At 41.1% G+C, this 22,250-nt stretch overlaps 3 protein-coding genes across 10 annotated transcripts; 2 read left to right on the top strand and 1 right to left on the bottom strand.

Moving 5' to 3' along the window:
• Positions 1-364: 364 nt before the first annotated feature.
• On the bottom strand, positions 365-13,531 carry LOC139070049 (uncharacterized). Of its 8 annotated transcripts, none has more exons than XM_070551658.1 (11): positions 4,331-4,378; positions 4,149-4,238; positions 3,880-4,043; positions 3,357-3,417; positions 3,193-3,243; positions 3,080-3,124; positions 2,934-2,998; positions 2,474-2,503; positions 2,099-2,264; positions 1,906-1,997; positions 365-1,535 (listed from the first exon to the last, which is right to left on the bottom strand). In XM_070551658.1, the coding sequence occupies exons 4-11, from the start codon at positions 3,381-3,383 to the stop codon at positions 1,346-1,348; spliced, it is 666 nt and encodes a 221-aa protein (XP_070407759.1). In that variant the 5' UTR covers positions 3,384-3,417; positions 3,880-4,043; positions 4,149-4,238; positions 4,331-4,378; the 3' UTR covers positions 365-1,345. The 8 variants fall into 8 exon arrangements, with proteins under 8 accessions (XP_070407759.1, XP_070407760.1, XP_070407763.1 ...); XM_070551659.1 differs by having other exon boundaries at positions 2,111-2,264; XM_070551657.1 differs by lacking the exons at positions 365-1,535; positions 1,906-1,997; positions 2,099-2,264; ... (3 more) ...; positions 3,193-3,243; positions 3,357-3,417 and adding exons at positions 4,492-4,601; positions 4,781-4,908; positions 5,011-5,247; ... (1 more) ...; positions 13,241-13,318; positions 13,398-13,523 and having other exon boundaries at positions 4,315-4,378.
• LOC139069931 (uncharacterized) lies at positions 5,800-9,440 on the top strand. Its single transcript, XM_070551303.1, has 3 exons — positions 5,800-6,029; positions 6,172-9,388; positions 9,433-9,440. Exons 2-3 carry the CDS (start codon positions 6,385-6,387, stop codon positions 9,438-9,440), a joined length of 3,012 nt encoding a protein of 1,003 aa, XP_070407404.1. The 5' UTR covers positions 5,800-6,029; positions 6,172-6,384.
• On the top strand, positions 9,391-13,006 carry LOC139070047 (uncharacterized). The gene is made up of 2 exons (XM_070551649.1): positions 9,391-12,807; positions 12,950-13,006. Exon 1 carries the CDS (start codon positions 9,520-9,522, stop codon positions 12,415-12,417), a length of 2,898 nt encoding a protein of 965 aa, XP_070407750.1. The 5' UTR covers positions 9,391-9,519; the 3' UTR covers positions 12,418-12,807; positions 12,950-13,006.
• Positions 13,532-22,250: the final 8,719 nt, after the last annotated feature.

The raw sequence follows: 22,250 nt of genomic DNA, 5'->3' as shown, positions 1-22,250 counted from the left end.
ATATTAATGAGTTTTTGGGTTCACTGAGAACATGGTGGTTGTTCAATAATAAAATTATTCCTAAAAAATACAACTTGCCTAATAATTCTGCACTCCCTGTATGTAGATGCTTCATTATTGTAGTGGGCATAATCATCAAGAGACATTTGTTTTATAAGAGGTTGAAAGTAATTTGTTTTAACCAGCGTTCCAGGATCATGAGGACATTTTCAGAGTCATGTCTTGGTGAAGCAGCAATGAAAAACGTTTTTCTTGAAATATTTATGTAAATAAAAAAAATTCAAGAGCATATTTTAGCCAAGAAAGCTCATGAGCAAATTCTAGTTTAAGGCTTCTATAGGAGAACAACTCAACAACAAGCAGACATGTTTCAAACCTTTATTAAAGTGCTCTGCTTCTGGATCTGGAGCAGCTGGTCTGAGGATCTGACAGCTCTGGGTGGAGTGATGATGGAGAAGCAAGACAGAACATCTTCAGGAGCTCCTGCAAGACAAGTACAACAATAGTAAAAAATAATAGTAAATACTCAAAGTGGATGAGCTTAAGAAGAAGGGAGTTTTGGACAGAAAGAGCACTGATGTTCCAGCTGGACTCACGAGCCACGAAACGAGGACAGACTGATATGTGGCGCCATCTGGTGGCCAAACTTAAGTAATCATCAGGTCTGACTGAAACTGCGTTTCTGCCTTTTACAGGTGGATAGAAAAAATAATGACACATTGTTGATAATATTTCTACATTTCAAGGCTTTATCTATACAGTGACATTAGTTGAAACAGAGCAGAGTTGTATTAGAAAACAGTCTGCAGCAACCTCTGCAGCCCAGCGAATCTGTGATGAATTAGTGCTGCCTTAACCTCCTCTTTCATTGGGTCACTGGAGTTTAAATTAAGTGGGTGAGAAACCCACGGGGAGGGCTCTGCATAAATGAGGGTAAAGTTGAATTTTAAATGCGTGAAAACTGTCACAAAGTGGCGTTAAAAACGGCGTTTTATGTCACAGAGCGGCGAAAAAAGCAGCGTTCAAGACTGGAACGTCTTGAACGCAGCGTTCATCAAGCTGGCCAGCGTTTGCAGCCGCAAATGAAACGTAGCAGGAAAACAGGTAAACAAAACTGCTCTGTGTTTTAAAAAAAAGAACTACAGCATGGAATTAGAGATACGACACAGTCAGAACACACCTAAGATACCAGAAGCTTACTATACCAGTTAGAGGCATAGTGTGAATTAAGTTTTAGTTAAGGTTAGGGTTAGGAAAAGATCAGCGGTGGTTATGGTTAGGGTTGAGGTATGGGTTAGGCATGGTGAAATCACAAAAATGAATGGAAGTCAATGGAGGGTCCTCACTATGATAGAAAGACAGATGTGTGTGTGTGTGTGTGTGTGTGTGCGTGTGGTTGTGTGTGGATATGGGGGCGGCGACAGAGCAGACACATTAATTGTTCATCTGGCTGCAAAAGTGGCTGCAGTAGCCTGGGAGCATCTCCTCCGAGTGAAGTGCCCTTAGTTCTCCTCTTCTTCCTCTGCCAACGTATCCTGTAATAAAAAATAAATAAACTCAAACAGAGAAGAATAGACTCCAAGTGGTATGGTTCTCATGATGTCATGCATCATTGAGATTTTTATTGTATGTAATGACCAGGGGCGTGTCCAGGGAGTGGCCTGGGGTGGCACATGCCACCCTTGCAATCTGATTGGCCACCCCAGGTGCCACCACACTAATTTACCTTTAAATAGACTTTTCATTGTCCACAAAAGGCTTGGGGGTAAAACAAACAAAAAAAAAAGCATAACCATTGGTGCCACCCATGCACAAAGTTGTGCCTCACCTGGGCCACCCCATTTTAAAAGATCTGGACACACCACTGGTAATGACAACAATATAAGATTATAGAGTGTTGCATACCTCTGGGGCCGTGTTTGTACTGATCTCAACAGAGTACATGTTAAAGTACTGTTCTCTGTACTGTTCTGAGAACCTGCTCCATGTGCAAACACCTGTGGAAAGCAGAAGTATAAAAACAAAATTACATTTACATGCTGTCAGTGAAAAACGTGACAACAGCAACAATAACTGTGTATATAATTTCATTATTTACTGAAGTCCTCACTGTGAAGCCACTTGAAGTGTGCTCGTCTTCTGAAATATTCAGTAGACACAAGGTCTCTGAACATGGAGCACACCAGAGCCAGTTTGAAGATGGCTGTATCTCCTTCGTGAAGAACAACCTCGTCCAATATGTCCATGAGGACATGTTCTGGTAACTGTAACATTTATGTCAGGTGACAATAGTGAAAATACAAAATCTGTCCATAAAGTTTCAGAAATATGAGGACTGAAACACATTACATTGAGTAGTAGTACTATTACTTCATTCCACTACTGAATAATGTCTCTGAAGGAGCTGCCTGTGAGTATAACTACTAATTCAGTTATATCAACAAATGAAAGAAACAGGAAAATCAATAATTACCTCCAGTATAAGACACCTGTCGGCCTCAGCCTTTAACAGAAAACATGATTATCACATTAGACTGAAATGAAGACTACCACCATGTATGTAAACCTGCATTGTGATGAATAGTCTCAACATCGTGTGGTTCTGTCCTACAAATAGTTATCTGATTGTTGTCCTCTCTCACCGGTCTGATTAGACTCGGTGGAGGTTGCCTTTGGTACCCTGAAGACAGGCTGGAGAGTCCCCTGGAGGAGAAGGGATGCTTCTTCTGTCCAGAAGGCAAATCTTTGTCCATGCCTTTAGAAAACAACGCCAGTCTGAATGGACTCTAGTTGTGTACTGCTGCTCTCTTCAGTATGTTCAGTCAAAGGGTTTACAGTAAGCCACTTTCACAAACTTTTGTTTGACCTGATGTCTTGCCTGAACCAAAGCTGCAAATATGATGGTGCCAGTTTGTCTAAAGTGCCTGCCATACCCCTCAATGCCGAATCTCTCCATCAGCTGAATGCACCACCACAGGCGAATTGCTGGCATTTCCTCCTGAAGACAAATATAATGTAATGTTTATGAAGACTGGACACTGGCACAGATACTTTGGTGGTACTGTCTGAAAAAGCTTACCTCTGTGAACGACGGTGGAGATGAGGTGCAGATGCAGACAGCATACTGTAAAGTAAAATCAATCTTTAACATGTTAAAATGTTATATTCAAGTAATGGCAAGAAAATTCTCACCATCAGCATAAAGATGCCGCAGCAATTTCCCATGAACAGCTGGGAAAAGAACTGTAAAAAGAAAAATGTTTCATTAAATGAAGAGAGCCGACATGCACCTGCTAGTTGTTAACTGCATTATTATGCACCTGATGAGCTTTCACACTTTTGCACTGAAAACATACCTCAAGGTCTCTTCCTGTTTTCTCCATCCAGAATCCAGAGTCAATGAAGGCTGTTACTCTCCTGGCATTGTAGAGAACACGCATAACACACCAATCAAATGTTTGCCATAAAACAAAAATAATTCATGTTGTAGGGATGCAACAATACTTTTTCAAACCGATACGATACAGATAATTGGATCCGAGTACTTGTTGATACCAAGTACTAGTGCTAATAATTCTACCACACAATGGAATGGAATGAATCGGAGGGCAGTTTTTACTTTCTGCAGTGCTTGTTACAAATAATGGTGAATTAGATTAAAAAAACATATGAATTAAAATGACCACAAAATTCAAAGTTCAAGTGAAAAATAAACATTTTCTGTGAAAGTTTTGCAGTTTCCACATTTAAAGTATCGGTTAATAGTATCAGTTAACTAAACTATACAGATACGAGTTAATGAGAACAGTATTGGCCTGGATATCAGTATTGGTGCATCCCTATCATTAAGTAGCCTAAGGACGAGACTGCCTCCCAAACCTTTAAGCCTAAGAACGAGGCTGCTTTTAGACGATCTTTCCAAAGAACACAAGAGGCCATTGGACAAGTGTCAACCTAAATGTGGTTCGGTAGAGATCATCTCCAAAACCATCAGGGCCAAGTGAGTCCAGAAACAGTATCTGTCTCTCAGCTACCAACATAGCCTGAAATTGACATGTTAGCATCATCCATGAAAACACGACATGTCAACCTCTGTTATTTTCTATCAGATGAAAAAACACAGAGCAAGAAAGATCAAGGGCACTCACACAGAGCAGGTAATGGTCAGCTTCACCTGCCTGCCGACTCCAAGCAGGAAAAAGCACGACATAGAGGTCAGCAACGTGAACATCTTTTCCCTAAAGGAAACACACACAAAAAAGTAAAATCTATACACAACAACCATTCATGGGTATAACCAAAGAAAAGGTGTACCAGTACGACAGATTACATGTCTTTGTGCAGCTTCCCCCACAACCTTCAGACAAGCGTTCCCAATCTGAAAGAAACAGCAAAAAGCAACAGAATCAGTTTCATTTGCTATTCTTAAAATCTTGCATTACATTATCTTTTCTCTGCAGTGCATTAGACTAAGTAACAAGATGTACTTACAGTAGATTCCATGGACTGTTCCAATCCCGGCTCCAAAAGTCTTCCCGAGTTAGGCGTTCCTTCACTAGGAGTTCTCCTGGAGGTTGGTTTTGGTCCAAGACATATTCCACCTAAATGAAGAGCATTTCATGTGATTTTGCTTCAATACAATATAGAAAATAATAAAGACAGAATAAAAGGGCAATTACAAAGTAAGGCTGGCGTTGTTTCTCATGCTTCAGCCATTCTGAAGCTATCATTGACTTTGACTTATTGAGGTTCAACTTGACTGCATAGAAATGTGCCGTACCAGACTGGACTGAAGAGGGTCCAAGTCTTTCTGCCACTTTGCTCCTGGACTGGCATACTGATGATCAATCTGCCATTCAGGAGTCCCATATTAGTGGTCCAGGAGAAACTTCCCATCAGCTGGTGGATCTGATAATATACAAATATGTGGCATGACAGATCAACTTCAATCCATTTTTAACATTAAATCAGTATTGATCTGTGGTAGTTCCTCAGCCTGGACACGCTTACCTTCTGGCAAGTTGCTCCCTTCACAACAGTGGCCACCCCCTTTGGTGTGATGCTGGCCACAGTGTACGGTCCTTGGTGATGGCTGGAGAATGCATCTCCTGTGCGTCTCCTTTTTGGATCTCCTGACAAAAGCACGACATCGCCTGCTTGAACAACACACTGCCTTACTAGCTTCCGTTTCCGTGTTCCAAAGGTCTTCCTCTGGGTGTCCCGTGCCCTCTCAATATTGCGAAGAACCTACAAAAACATTACATGAAAAGCAGAGAGAGAAATATAAATATTTATTATTCACCAGGTCGCCATGGCAACGCTCATTCTGGAAATATAGAAATACAGAAAAGTTAGCTACTAAAGCAGAAAAAATGTTGAATACACAATAAAAAATGAGAACTGTATTAACCACATTTCCCCTTTTTTCCCCTCAACAAATCTGTCAGTCAGCCCTCTTCAAAGGTACAGACCGTTTCATTCAGGACCGCCGTCTACTCAACTCTTGTGTCGATGTCCTCTTCTGGGTCTGCAACCTCAAAGTCGTCGTCCATGGGACAGGCGTTCATCACAGCAGGAAGACGTGGAAGTCGGTGGAAGAGCAGGAAATAGGGACTGTGGCGGGTGGAGTGCTGATCACACAAAATCTCCCCATTAATTCATTTTCTCTTGCACTCGTCAATAACTTCTTTTTTTATAAGCTTAAGTTTAAAAACACATTCTTAAGACGATGCTACACTGTGAAGCAGCGTAAAAGTCATACAGAATGTCAAAATAGGAATACCTGCTGTAAAGGTGAACTATTTCTTTATGTTTAACAACGGCAAAGGTATACGGGCTTTTATTTTGATAGCGTCATAGCAACCGTAGCCAAGTACGGAGGCGCAACGGGCGCAACACAGAAGAAGCAAACGGAAATCTATTAGAAGTGAAGACGGAGCAAAGGATAGGCTATTAGCAGTTCACGGAGAAGAAGACAAAGAAAGTTTGAAGAATACTTCTGTCTAGCTTCAGTTGATAAGGGGAACAAGGTTTGTAATTATAATTCAGAATGTTGTTATGAAAACGGAACGTGTCTATAATGATTGTATTAATTGTGAAAACGACTACCAATGTAATCAGTTATGCATTATGGTTTATTTTATGATTTATTTACGTTTTGTTTATGCCTAGCTCTTACGTTGGTTGGTTGATGATACGGACGGCTCAATAAATCATCATTCACCATCAGTTCCGGCCTTCTCGATATTGACTGAATGCTACAGTAAGAGCTTGACCGCCCCCTCTTGCCGCACGGTGTGGTTTCAAGGTTCAACGGCAGTACCCGCAACGTCCAGCAGAGGGCAGAAGTTGGTCAGGAATTGAAACGGATCAAGGCAAAGTAAAATGGAAGACTTACAGGCTGCAACAGTAAGTCAAACGGCCCTAACTGAACAGATGACAACTCTGCAAAGGGAAATTCAAGACCTAAAGGACTCACTTCAGGATGAAAGTAATGCGAGACAGGACATTAAAGATTCAATCAAATGCAAAGAACAAATGATAAGTGAACTTCAAGATAAAATTCAAAACACGTCAGATCTGCCAAGACGCTCTGAAAGAGTTAAAGTACAAACAGAAAAAATGATAATATATCTACGGGAAGAAATGATCAAAAGGGAAAAAAGAATGCTTGTCCTTTATGAGCAATGGAAAGCACAGGCACGTGAAACAAGAGAAAAATTAAAGGAAGATATAACAGTGAAGGAGATGTCAGAACTTGCTGACATAATAGAAGAAAGGAGAGATGATCTATTAAAGTTATATTCAGAAAATAGAACCCAAATGGCACCATCATCTGACGTAAGGAGAAAGATCGATGCATGTGAAGCAGTAACTAAGGAGATCATAGGGATAATTCTGGAAAGAATAAGTGGTGTTGATGGAGATTTTGATGCAGATCGTGAAAAAGCTCGTTTACGTGAACTTTTAGAGCATGACTACGCCATTTCCATATATGGATCAACTGCAGCATCAAATCGCAGCCAGCGATCCTCAGCTTCCCATCTTACAGCAAAACGAGCTGAAGCAGCAGCAGAACTAGCAGCAAAGGAGGTTGAGTATGAGGTCGCGCTGGAGGAACAAAGACAACAAGAAAAAATAAGGGCTCTAGAGGAAGAGCATAAAAAACAGGTGGCAGTTCAAAATGCAGAGTTAGAACGCCTGAGAGCACAAAGGGATGTGAAAGCAGCTCGAGCCAGATTTGAAGCATATGACAGGCATTTACTACAAGTGGGTGATGTACAGTCAATTACAGATGAAAAGGTGAGCCCAAACATCACACCTAAACAGCCGTTACCAGCAGTCTCCTTTGGTTCTGTGCAGACAGCCCCCCCTACTGTTACTGAGTTGGCACCAGCAGTGCAGGAAGCTCCCTCCAGTGTTACCCAGCTAGCACAGGCAGTTCAAGACAGCATAAGATTAAACAAACTTCCTACGCCAGAACCAACAGTTTTTAGTGGCGACCCAATGCATTTCATTGAATGGAAATCCACATTTACATCACTGATTGATCAAAGGGGCATCTCAGCAGCAGATAAACTGTACTATTTGAAGAGATATGTAACAGGGTCAGCTCGCAAATGCATTGAAGGGACTTTCTTTAGGAGTGATGAAGCCGCATATAAGGACGCTTGGGACAAGTTAAACCAAAGATACGGCCAGCCCTTTATTATACAGAAATCATTCCGAGAGAAGCTATCAAAATGGCCAAAGGTGCAGTCCAGAGATGCTGATGGATTAAGAACTTTTGCGGACTTCCTAAATGCATGCATGCTCGCTATGCCTCATGTAAAGGGTTTGCAAATACTTAACGACTGCGAGGAAAATCAAAAATTACTGCACAAACTACCAGACTGGATAAATGCAAGATGGAACCGACAGGTAACAAAGACTTTAATGGAAGGTGGTGAGTTTCCAAGTTTTAGTGACTTTGCATCCTTTCTCTCTGTTGAAGCTGAAGTTGCATGTAACCCATTCACCTCCATTCATGCCCTTCGTTACTCTGAAACTAACAGCGACAAAGGAAACACAAAAGAACGAAAAGGGAACAAAGCAAGTGTTTTTAAGACAAATTCAACAGAACAAAGTAACACACAGTCAATAATAATAACATCAAAGGAGTTTTCATGTGTTCTGTGTCAGATTGCACATCCACTCCACAAGTGTCCAGACTTCTTAAAACTGTCTCTAGAAAACAGAAGAAAGTTTGTGAAGGAGAATAAACTTTGTTATGGTTGTCTAAAACAAGGTCACAATGCCAAAGACTGCAAACACCGCTTCAGTTGTGACACCTGCTCAAAGAGGCATCCTACCTGTCTTCATGACGACAATTATTGGAACAGCCTACAAAAGGAGACACATGTGAGTGTAAATAATGGAACTCAAGTTAACTCACCTGCAGCAGTGACGGCTATGTCACTCAATGTTACCAGACCTGAACACACAATCAGCACATCAATGATAGTTCCAGTGTGGCTGTCAACTGCTAACAACCCACTCAAAGAAAAACTGGTTTATGCGCTATTAGACACGCAGAGTGATGCTGTCTTCATTGATCAGGATGTAACACATGAGCTGCAGGCAGATGTTTGCCCAGTAAAGCTAAAACTGACTACCATGATGGGAAAAAATGCAGTTGTAAGCAGTGAAAGGGTGTCTGATCTCTTGGTGAGAGGCTATAACTCAGCCACAGTCATAAAGCTTCCTACGGCATATTCAAAGGACTGCATCCCTGCTAACAGAGAACACATACCCACATGTGAAACAGCCAAACAGTGGAGTCACTTGCTGCCCATTGCAGATGAAATCCCTCCACTTCTCAGTTGTGAGATAAGTCTCCTCATAGGTTATACTTGTCCTAGAGCTCTAGCACCTAAACAAGTAATCTTAGGAAAAGATAATGAACCTTATGCTCTTCGGACTGATTTGGGATGGAGCATTGTTGGCAACTCAGACCCCGAAGAGAAAACAGACATGACAACCAGGCTTTGTCACAGATGCACCGTTAAAGAGGTTCCTCCTTCCACTCCAGCAGACGCAATACATGTATTGGAAAGAGACTTTAAAGACGCTGAAAGAAATGAAAAGACTGTGTCACAAGAGGATCTATTATTCCTCCAAAAACTTGAGGAAGGCATAGTACAAACGAAAAAGGGAAATTATGAAATGCCATTGCCGTTCAGGAAAAGACCACAAATGCCAACTAACAGACAACTTGCTGAAAGCAGACTAAGTCAACTGAAACGCAAACTCATGAAGGATCAAAAATACAAGGAGGATTACATGAAATTCATGAATGAAATGATCAAAAGAGGTGATGCAGAAGAAACTGACGATATTGGAACACCTGGTGAGACATGGTATATACCTCACCACGGTGTTTATCATCCAAAGAAACCTGACAGGTTGCGCATAGTTTTTGACTGTTCAGCTAAACACAATGGTACCTGCCTTAATGATCATTTACTAAATGGCCCTGACATGATCAACAGTTTAACTGGTGTTTTGGTGCGCTTCAGACAGCATAAAGTCGCTCTAATGTGCGACATTGAAAAAATGTTCCACCAGTTTCAGGTTAAGGAAGATGATCGCAACTATTTGCGCTTCTTATGGTGGAAAGATGGTGACGTTAACAGCCAGCCACAAGCATACAGGATGACAGTCCACCTTTTTGGCGCTGCTTCATCCCCAGGGTGTGCGAACTATGGACTCAAACATCTGGCTAAGGAAAACAGATCTGCATATCCTGTAGGCTCACAGTTCATAACCAGGGACTTCTATGTAGATGACGGAGTCACCAGCGTACAAAAAACTGAGGATGCTATTCAACTAGTAAAGGAAGCACGTGAGCTATGTACAAAGGGTGGATTAAGGCTGCATAAGTTTGTATCCAACAACACTGATGTTTTAAACAGCATCCCAACATCAGAGCTGGCAACAGATACAAAAACAAAGGACTTGACATTCAAAGAGGCACAAACAGAAAGAGCCCTTGGCATTTATTGGAATGTAGAGAAAGACTGCTTTACGTTCAACATCATGCTGAAGGACCAACCCCCAACCAGGCGGGGCATCCTATCAGCAGTTGCAGCAATATATGATCCCCTCGGATTTTTAGCTCCTTATGTGCTCAACGGCAAGGGAATTCTCCAAGAAATGTGCCGTCAAGGAACAGACTGGGACGACCCAATACCAGACCACCTCAGGCCACGGTGGGAGTGCTGGAAAGGAGACCTGCAAAATTTAAAGAACGTCCAGATAAACAGATGTTATGCTCCTGCAGAATTTGGAGAAGTGATCAAAGGAGAATTACATCACTTTTCAGATGCAAGCACCGCAGGATACGGCCAATGTACCTATCTTAGACTCACAAACAAAAACAAAGAAGTTCATTGTGCCTTTGTCATGGGCAAAGCACGTGTCTCACCCACAAAGGTCACCACTATACCCAGGTTGGAACTCACCGCAGCCACAGTATCAGTCACAGTGAGCAAAATGCTAAAGGAGGAGCTGCTCTACGATGATGTAGAAGAGTTCTTTTGGACAGATTCAAAGGTCACTTTAGGATACATAAATAATGAGGCAAGGCGCTTCCACACGTTTGTTGCGAATAGAGTGCAGAAAATACGGAGCCACACTTCACCGCAACAATGGTTTCATGTACCTACTGATGAAAATCCCGCCGACATGGCTTCCAGGGGCACTTCTGTAAAGGAACTGCTTTCATCCAACTGGCTCACCGGCCCTCAGTTTCTGTGGAAAGGAGAAATACAGCTTCCAACAAGAAAGACTATCGAGCTCCCAGTAGGAGACCCAGAGGTGAGAAAGGTGCAGACCCTAAACACTCAAGCTGTAAAACATGCAAGTCTCAGTGACCACCTCACAAAGTTCTCCTCCTGGTCCCGTGCAGTTAGTGCTGTAGCACGTCTCAGACGATATCTGCTCAAAGACAAATCAAAGACACTCACCACTGTAGCTGAAAGAAAAATAGCTGAAACTGTGATCATCAAAGATTTGCAAGGACAAGTGTATCAAAATGAAATAGACACACTCAAAAAAGGCAAACAACTCCCAAAGAACAGCAAAATAAGCAACTTGGATGTTTTCATAAACAAAGACGGTGTGCTCAAGGTTGGTGGAAGGCTTCAGCTTTCATCTCTGCCCAATTCAATCAAACAGCCAACACTCATTCCCGGAGAACATCACATTGCAAAACTGATAATCGCACAGTCTCATGAAAGAGTTAATCATCAAGGAAAAGGCTTCACCATGAATGAGATACGATCCAGTGGCTATTGGATCCCAAAATTGAGCCAAAGGGTTTCCTCCTACATTCGGCAGTGTGTGTTCTGTCGTAAACAAAGAAGGCCTGTGGAAGGACAAAAAATGAGGGATTTACCCACAGAGAGGACTGAACAATCTCCACCCTTCACCTACTGTGGTATGGATGTTTTTGGACCATTTCTGACCAAACAAGCACGTAAAAAACAGAAAAGGTATGGACTCCTTTTCACATGCTTCTATTCACGTGCAGTGCATGTTGAAATGTTAGAGGACTTATCTACGGACACCTTTATAAATGGACTCAGATGCTTCATCGCTCTAAGAGGCTCTGTCAGACAAATAAAATGTGATCAGGGTACTAATTTCATAGGTGCCAAAAACGAACTCAATGCAGCACAAAGTGAAATGGACACTGGCAAGCTATCAGCCTTCCTTGCAGAAAAACAATGTGATTTTGTTCTAAACACACCTCACGCAAGTCACGCAGGTGGAGTATGGGAACGACAAATACGGACTGTGAAAAATGTTCTCAACGCAACATTGGCTCTCACTCCAGGACGGCTTACTGACTCTTTACTCAGGACTTTTCTCTATGAAGCAGCTGCAATAGTAAACAGCCGCCCTTTAACTACGGACAATCTTAATGATCCAAACAGTCTGGAGCCACTAACTCCAAACCATCTCATCACAATGAAAACTTCAAGTGCTCTGCCTCCACCAGGAACATTCATAAAAGAGGACATGTATGCACGAAAGCGGTGGCGCCAAGTTCAGTACCTTCTTGAGCAGTTCTGGAGCAGATGGAGAAAAGAGTACATTCAGAACCTTATAGTGAGACAAAAATGGCACACACCTAAAAGAAACATGCAAATTGGAGACATAGTGATGGACAAAGATGACATGCTACCACGCTCTCAATGGAAACTTGGTCGAATCGTGGACACTGTGCAGGACACTGATGGACTTGTCAGAAAGGTCAAAATAGCCTCTGCAGACAAAAATCTAAACAACAAGGGCCAACGTGTCAGCAAAATGTCTGTGGTAGAACGCCCTGTTCATAAGTTGGTCTTGTTGTTAGAAGACTGTAATGTTTGAATCTACAATGCTTTAAAGTGTTGGAAAATGTTTTATTTATTCATTTTTTGTTTTTGAATTTTATACAAAGTATCTGTTAAGCTACTGTTATTGTTATGGAAAAATTATTTGTGTTTATATGTTCAATAGTAAATAATTTGGTGGGAGTGTAAAGGTGAACTATTTCTTTATGTTTAACAACGGCAAAGGTATACGGGCTTTTATTTTGATAGCGTCATAGCAACCGTAGCCAAGTACGGAGGCGCAACGGGCGCAACACAGAAGAAGCAAACGGAAATCTATTAGAAGTGAAGACGGAGCAAAGGATAGGCTATTAGCAGTTCACGGAGAAGAAGACAAAGAAAGTTTGAAGAATACTTCTGTCTAGCTTCAGTTGATAAGGGGAACAAGGTTTGTAATTATAATTCAGAATGTTGTTATGAAAACGGAACGTGTCTATAATGATTGTATTAATTGTGAAAACGACTACCAATGTAATCAGTTATGCATTATGGTTTATTTTATGATTTATTTATTTTTTGTTTATGCCTAGCTCTTACGTTGGTTGGTTGATGATACGGACGGCTCAATAAATCATCATTCACCATCAGTTCCGGCCTTCTCGATATTGACTGAATGCTACACCTGCTTTGCAGTGTTGATGCCGTACACCACAGCAGCAAGGTGAACGTCCCAGTCGTCGTGGTTCTGGTTCACGTACTTTCTGAGAGCACGCTTAATGTTCTGGTTGGTCCTCTCATCCTTTGAGTTGTGTTGCAGAATAGATAAAGAAGCATGACTGATTTCACATGAGTTACTCAAGGTTAGATATCCAAATGCTAACCTGCCCGTTGGTCTGGGGGTGGTACGCCCTGGAGACAGCATGTTTAATATTCAGCATGCTGAAAATGCTGTCGCGGAGCTGCAGTGGCATGAGCAGACTTGGTCTAAATACATCATCTCAAATGTCAAGGTACGACTAACACTTTCACAAATTTTACCTGGTTCACAAACTCCTTTCCTTGGTCAGTGATGATCTTCCTCACCATGCCAAACAAGTATAACTTAGACGTCATGACTGCAGAGACCTCAGCAGCAGTCTTGGACTTAAGAGGTTCTGCAGTCACCCAGAACGGTCATGGTCAGGACATATCGGTTCCCTAGACGTGTTTCTGGGAGTGGTCCAATTAAATCCATGCCCAGCACCTCCCAAGGTTCTTTTACCTGCAGGTCACAGAACTTATCAAGTGAAAATTTAAAGCTAACCTGCAGCAGACAAGCTTATAACTTGAAAATTAAATGTAAATAGCTTTAAGATGTACCTTGACGGGATGTAATGTTGGTGCCACGGTCTTGATTGGGTCATTCATCTGGCAGCGATGACAACATCTGACCTGAAAGGCAAACAATACGTCTAGGAAACCCTAAACCAGTTGATGTAAATTGATAATAAAATAAAAAGACAGAAACTAATGTTGAAATGTAAGTGTGCAAGTAAACACATTCAATTATACAGCCTACAGATGTTTTAGAAAAAATTATGACGGCCTGATTTAGCTTCTTCACTCAGATAAGGCCATTACCCATTCACCGATGTCCTGGTTCAATGTTGGCCAGTAATAGCCAGCAACAACCCTGTTTCGGGTACCTCTGACACCATTGTGGTTCCCAGTACCAGGGTTATTGTGGCACTCCATCAAAACAGACTTCTCGTCCTCCTCCTCTGACATGACTAGCAGACGCATGCTCTGCATACTGGGACCAGTGTAGAAGTGTCTGTTGTCTGGAACAAGATAAAAATGAAAAAAAAAAAAGATGAGAGTTGCTGACTAAAGTAAATTGAAATGTCTGACAGATATTAAAGTTTGAGATCTGCACCAATATGGTACATTTACCTCCGATTGCAATTATCTTTAAAAAAATGTATATAGGCTATATATATATATGATATTGTATTTATGATTTTTTAAAATCTAAAATAAGCCCACACACCAAGATATAGACCTATATATAGTTTCGATATTACAGACGATGCTACACTGTATACACTGATATTACTCGTTACACCCTCCTGAACCAACTCAGGTGTCATGCAACTTTAGAACAATAACGGAGAGTCTGTACCCTCAAGCAGCAAGGGCAGCTGTAGACCACGATAAAAGATCATCTTTAATTTTTGTACTTACCTTTAAGTCTGTAATTAGGCGCCGTTCTTCCTATTTTACGGCGCTTTGGTTTCTCCTTTGGTTCAACCGCCGGAAGCTCTCCGTTGAGGAGAAAAGCTGACGTAACATTCGCGCATGCGTGGTACGGATCGGGGGGGTGACAAGCAAGACGCAGACGCAACTGTGGTGCGTGACTGACGTCACAAAGGCACGTAAGCCGTCATCTAATTAGGGTCTCATTTACATACCATAGGTCACTCTTCACACTCAGAGAGAGAGACACACACATCAGAGCCTTCACATTCTCAGACAAGCCAAGATAAGGAGCATTTATTCCACAATATTAGAAAAACTTTGTAGTGAGACACTTCCTATCAATCAATCAATCAATCAATCAATCAATCAAAGCTTTATTTATAAAGCACCTTCCCTGTCAGGAAGCCATTTATCAGACCAAACCCAAACTTTTTAGCAAGTGAATATCACTGAGCTTTCAACATTGCGTGGCCCTGGATCCCCAACAAGTTAGCACGCTGGAAGATAGCAACACACACTACCACAGACCAAAATAAGAGATGGTTAATCCCAGCTAAAGGGGTTGAGATACACGGTAATTTGGAAACATACAGAATTGCCGAAGTTCTCCAATGTGGAAAACGTGCAGATATTGTTTTGTGTCATTCTACGATAACTAACCAAACTTTTGTAGTGAAATGTAAAAACAGACAGTTTAAAACATCATTTATAAATGAATCCCACATTTTAAATCTCATCCAAAAGATGGATTCTCCTCAGGACATATTTGTCAAGACCCATGAAGAATTTATTTACAAGCTAAGTTATTGTATTGTCTTTGAAACATTAGATATGAGTCTTCAAGACCTTTTATCAAAAAGGAATGGGAAACGTTTACCCTTGTCTGCTGTAAGAGCAATTGCTCAACAAATGCTTATTGCCCTAGACAAACTGAAAGACATCGGTGTGACTCATGGGAACATAAGGCCTGAAAATGTTATGCTAACCAATCATAGACATCAGCCATTCAAAATTAAATTGGGTGGTTTTGGAAAAGCAGATGAGACGTCAAACTTATCAGCGACGCAAATGCCCCACATAAGTGGATTCACGGCACCAGAAGTCTTTTTAGGTGGCGACGTAAAGAAAAACACAGACATGTGGAGCCTTGGCTGCATGTTAGCTTTCTTATACTGTGGTAAACATATTTTCCCACCAGAAAGTGAGTATCATTATATGAAATGTATTACACAAGTCCTTGGTATTTATGTAGAAGAGGACTCCCCTGAATTAAGGAAATTTTTCAAACCGCAGCGAAACAATTCTGAAACAGACTGGCAATTTGTGACAGAAAATGAATTTCGAGAAGCCACGGGAAAGTTGGTTCCATTAAACAGAAGATACAAAGATGCGGCTTTTCTAAGTGATTTACTGATGCAAAATGCACCAGTTATAGAGCATTTAACAGAATTTGAAGATTTTGAAGAATTTAGGGACCTACTCAAAAATATGTTAAAAGTGAATCCAGCTGACAGGATTCTCCCAAAGGATGCTCTGAAACACAAATTCATCACAATGGAGCACATTAATAGTTGCAGTGATAAAGACTATAAGTCAGAAGCACGGAAACTCATGAAGGTTTGTTTTACAGATGAAAAGGCAAATGTCAAACCAAAATACCATGCCCATTACTACAACAGAAACATTTCTGAATTCCTTAAAACCCCTAGAGAGTCTAACTCTTGTGAAGAGGAGACGCCTCTTCCTACAGAATCTTTAGAAAAAGAAGAAAGGTCTGACAAACAGAAGGAATCTAATGAACCCACAGATAATATACGCTACACTGTCATCAAAACTATTAGTCATTTGTACACTGGAACGTTTTTAAGATGCATTAATCTTAAAACAAAAGAGCCTGTAATCATAAAAACGGTCAGAAAAAAGTTTTCCAAGCAAATTGAAAGAGAGTTGAAAATGCATCAACATTTTCAAAATCACGGTCTTCATTTGCACAACTTTGCCAGGTTTATAGAATATTTTAACCATGCTGATTGCTTCAGGACTGCTATACATGAGAATACCTTCCGAGTCTGGTTCAGATATTTGCGTACCTTTTCCTTTGACTATCATTTCTTAGTTTATGAACCACTGGACATGACTCTGAGACAGTTTATGGAAAAAAGAAAATTTGCGCCAATGCCAGTGGCTGAAATCAGACCGATTGCTAAACAAATGTTGCTGGCTCTCAGCATGATGAAACGCATGGGACTCACCCACACAGAACTAACTCAGGATACTATTATGTTTGTTGATCATGAATCACAACCATTCAGGGTGAAGCTCATAGATTTTACCTTAGCTATTGAGACAGCTAATCTATTTAACGAACCTGTGTGTCAGTTTAACAGACACAGGGCATTTGAGATTCAGACTGGTCAACCATGTCAAAACCATAAAGCGGATGTGTGGAGTCTTGCCTGTGTGTTATGCTTCCTCTATATTGGTCGTGATCTTTTACCAGGCCACGAGGCATTTGATATTTTGAAGAAACAAATTGAATTACTTGGCTTTCCAAATCAAAAACTAATGAGCCCAGGGGTGCGAATGGATTATTGTCTTAAAAAGTATCACCAGTGGCCTAGGTTCATATGGGGATACAAAGTTAGATTCAAATTTGTTAGAAAAGGTCCTAAAAAAAGAAAAAAAGCTTTTTATGTGCACAGTATTAAAAATGTCAGACACATAAAGAAAAGAGGATTCCCCGAAACAAAAGATCCAACAGAACGCAGAGACGCACGTGCATTTATCCGTTTTCTCGTCAAGATGTTAAAAATCTGGCCCGCAGATCGGTATGACCCAGATGAGGCTTTGAATGATGATTTCATTACTATGAAGCGCCTTTTACATGACAGAACCAACCCTTATGTACTACATTCACATAAGTTAATGTCTGTATGCACACCCCTAAACCCAGGCAGTCTTTCTTCATTTGATGCAAATAACTACCCACAATTGTCAGGTATCACTAGGATGCCAGCTTCCAAAAGACAGTCTAGAGTGAAACCAGTGAACCAATGCGACACAGCACCCAGCCCAGCATCCACTGTGTTTAGAGAAGAAATCCAATGTGGAACTGGGGAGACAAAAGAAAAATCTGAGACAGGTCAGCAGACAGAAACTGGCCAGCGCCCTGGTAAAGCAAAGATGAAGTATTTAGAGGGCATTAGAAACTCCTTCTCCAAAATGTTCAGACGAATACAGAGCTGCTTTAAGAGACACAATTTGCCCACGTGACGTCACATCGCTCACAGGAGCACGCCCTTCACCATGATGAAAGACTGTTTACATGTTTAAACTCTAGTGAAGCTAGTCCACAATGGGCAGTCTTTTTTAGCCTTTTATCACTTTTATTTAGTCGACTTCTCAGTAAAATGTTTAATAGTTTGCTCTGCGGTTGGCTGCACTAACAGGCAAGCTGAAATACAGTGTAATGATGTCATTCAGATGTATTCAGGCCACTCATATACATTCATAGGTCACTCTTCACATGCTCAGTCACTGAGAGAGACTGACAGATCAGGCACAAGACACGCTAACCACCTTTCTCCAATCAAGTCAAGAAAAGTAGCGTTTATTCCAGAATATTACAAATACATTGTAGTGAGATAAAGGGGCCCTCGAGGCCCAGAATTGTATAGCCCTGTGCTAAACCATGAAGACAAAATAATGAGAACAAAAACAAGAGACTAGCAAACTTCAAGTGTATTCCCTTCAGCATTTATACGAGACACAAGATCATCTACATTTATTTACTTAGGTATACTGCATACGGTGTACATGTAAGACTATGGGTAAGGGCTATTCAAGTTCGGGCCTCAAGGGCTGGTATCCAGCATGTTTTAGTGATTTCCCTGGTCCATCACACTAGATTAAGTGGTCGAGTCACCTGTGCAGCAGCTCATCAGGCTATGCAGAAGCCGTTTAATCACTTGCTGATTGAAATCAGGTGCACTGAAGCAGGGTTAAAACTAAAACGTGCTGGATACCGGCCCTTGAGGCCTGGAATAGAATTGTTCAATTTATCAATTACAAACCCAAACTTTTTAGCAAGTGTATATCACAGCAGCACGTCCTTCACCATGATGGTTGGCAGAAAGACTTTACATGTTTAAACTCTAGTGAAGCTAGTTCACACAAGGCAGTTTTTTTTAGCCTTTTATCACTTTTATTTAGTCGATTTCTCAGTAAAATGTTTAATAGTTTGCTCTGCGGTTGGCTGCACTAACAGGCAAGCTGACGTCACAAAGAGACATAATTTAGATGCAACGTCGCGTTAGAGCTCGAGTAAGGTCTAGCAAGAGTAAGATCTAGCTGCAGACGCAGCCCCGGCCAACCACGCCCCCGTGCCCTATGTACAAAACACACGTGCACGTACGAAGACGAGAACTCGCATGCGTGTTGCAAGAGATGGAAATGACGGTTCAGGTAAAGACAGATTTATATTTTTACAACTTGCGAAGATTTTGTACTAGAAATTTGAACATTTAAGACATAGTTTGATAGATAGCGCATTCGTAATTTTTTTCTGAAACACTTTTATATAAAATTAAGCATTATTGGCAGTGGGGGAAGACGTCATGGACGCAAATTTTTTTTATATAACTTTTAATGGGCTACATGCAAGCCTTTTGGCCAAAATAAACGTAACAATAGGCTATTTATTTGACCGTTTATGACTCCTCATCTAATAAGCAGCAAACTCACGAAGGCAATGTGGTAGCCCGGAGGTATGCTACAAACACAAGAACAGTGCTAATGCCTATATGTATTGTTTTCACATTGTTTATGACAGCCTCTAGGTGTAAATGTCATTTTTACTAATTGCTATTTATCTTTGTCTCATTAGTGAGAGGCAGCTGATGTCCTATGCCATGGAACTGCTCATATACTCGGAGAAACTCAGAAAAGCTCTGGACTGGTCTGAATTTTTGAAGAGGCTGTAGCATTATATTGACATATTTTATTTTTTGGAAGGTTTTTGTAAGGCCAATAAAAGTTGTTGCTGGTTGTTTCATTTGTCTGAACTTTTTTTTCTAAAGCAAAACTTTTCTGCTTTTGTGTTTACAGAATATTCTTTACAGATTAGTGTATGGTCAATATCAGTTTACTAGTCTTGTGAATTGTATACTTAATTCAAAATATTTTAGTAATTTCTAAATCAACACATTTTGTGTCAAAGAGCCAGCAATTATTCCTGTTAACAGAATATATGAAATGCATATATACACATGTAAATATGCCTAAAAATTACACATCAGCAGCTTTTTACTGTAAAGAAGCAATAAAAAATCATAAATAGTAACATAAATATTAACTACTCACTCGTATGAACTTAGACCTACTGTTAGTGCCTGTAATAACAAATGATTGAAAGTTAAATGTTGCTGTAGGAGGACCGGTAAATTAAAAACAACTTCAGATTGTTTTCTTTGATTTAATACAATCAATATAAAACAAAGCTGGAGCCTGAGGACAGTGTATCCAAAATAGTACAAGTACAACACCTGAAGTGTACTTGAAAATTTGAAAAATAAATAAAAATAAAAAACATTCCTTAGCGATTCAACGAGCTTACAGATCACATGGCTAGATCAGTTTCAAGCAGCATTTAAAGTATATTTGTCTCATTTTACTTTACATCTTTTAGCTTTCACCAGCACATCAATATCAGAAGTCACATCCTGAGTGGCGGCCAACTTCAGGATGTGATTCAAGTTCTTGTGTGAGCCTTGAGCGCAGCTTTGTTTTATTTATACTCATTACAGAGAAAACTTGCTCACAAAGATACATTTATTTTCACTCTATATTGTAAAGTAGGAAAATAAAGTTTACACAACCATCTCGTGGGCCGGATCCGGCCCGCGGGCCACATGTTTGACACCCCTGACTAGGACTTAAATGTGCTAACTTTTAACACCAGAGCAGGCGCGACATATTCTGAGAATGATCAGGAACACTAACTGGTTCCAGTTGGATGACTGGTGGATGATAGGAAGATAAAAGATCATGGCGAGGAAATAATGATCTGATGAACAGGTGAGCGGACCTTCCTTACATGGGAAGTCCTGATGTCACGTTAAGAAGGGGATGCTGCAGACCCGCAGATTCACACCTGCAGCAGCGAATCTGGTGTGATCTCCAGCCTGACCACAACTTTCTCGTTGCCCCGATGCACTTAAGCATCCGCCCCCTAGCTGATGACAGCTTCAACACACCTGCTGCTTAATGATAATAATGCATGCGATGATGTTTAGACAGAGACTCGTCTCAGAAACGTATAACTCCCCGACAGAATTGTTTAGAAAATCATCAGAAAAGTTTTAGTGTTTCTGTTTTAACTTAAACTTCTGTTTTCAACTTTAACTTTCATGTTGTCTGTGATTGTTTACAGAGTAGTGAGAACACGGAGCGTTCTCCCAGCGGCAGCCAGGTGCCTCTTGTTTGTCTTACTTTCATAAACTACTGTTAGGGCACAGAATTATTCTGTCTGGTGCTTTCAGCGCTGCACAGATGTTACTTTTGTAAAGTTTCTGGTGCCATCGGGCAGCCGCAGCAGAGACGATCTCTGAAAAATGTCCCCGACACGGACTCCGTTGTTGTCTGGAAGTTTTTTTTTTCAAGTTAAGAAAAGAGGCGGACGTGTTTCCAAAATCCTGCATCAGTCCAAGCAAGGCAACTTCTTTCTGTTTTTATTTCGTTTTAGTAGCCATTAGCACTGTGCATTGTTGTGTGCGTCAGTGATATTCTGTCTACGAGGATGTCATGCAATGGCAAATGTTTCGTCGTGCTCGAAATGCAAGCTGCGATTAAAAGCGTGAAATTTTTTTAACGTGTCGTTTTTTCTAATTAATCAAAATAACGCGTTAAAGTCCCAGCCCTAAAAAACTCAAAAAGATAGGGGGGTTTGTGATTATTTTAGGGGGGCTGAAGCCCCCGTAAAACGGACCTAACGACGTCAGCGGTTGGTGGTATCTGTGTTTTATAATCTCACTGGGAATGGCCATAAAGTGTGCATGCAAGAAAAAAATCCATACATTCGTATTTAAACCTGGAGTCCTGTCTGTTTAATTACATTATCACTATTTCTGTATAAACATATTCTTTCAATTGCGTGGAGCTGCTGGAGCTGACAGCGGGATGCTCCCCGCCCGCTGGGAGGGCCGCCGTTATTGAGCTTGGGGGGGGTGGGGGGTGGGGGGGGGGGGTGGGGGTTGTGGGTGGTGGGGGGGGGTGGGGGTGTAGCTCAACAGGCACATGGGGGCGTGTTTGGCCGGGGGCGTGTTTGGAGAGGGTCTGCAGCTAGGTATTATTGAATTTTAGAGCATAGAATGTACAGGTTTTAGAGCCGCATTGTGGGGGCTTGGTTTGACCATGAACGTCACGTGACCTAAAGTTACGTGCATGGCGTTCTGTTTGTCAACAGCAGGCCATGAGATGAGTCAGCGCCAGTAATGATAGCTCAAACGGAGGTAAGTTATGGGTGGTTTTATTTTCTAATTTATAAGTCATATATTTTCAAAGAGGTGACATGAGTTGCTGTTTCGCCGCTGAGTTTTTCTCTGAATGGTTCAAAAAGTCCGGGCTACCATTAGCTTAGCTGCTAACCTAATAGAA

This window comes from Nothobranchius furzeri, chromosome 5 (assembly GCF_043380555.1).
Source record: "Nothobranchius furzeri strain GRZ-AD chromosome 5, NfurGRZ-RIMD1, whole genome shotgun sequence".
Lineage (NCBI taxonomy): Eukaryota > Metazoa > Chordata > Actinopteri > Cyprinodontiformes > Nothobranchiidae > Nothobranchius > Nothobranchius furzeri.
Note: the sequence above shows the minus strand (reverse complement) of the source record. Positions and strands in the feature narration are given on the sequence as shown.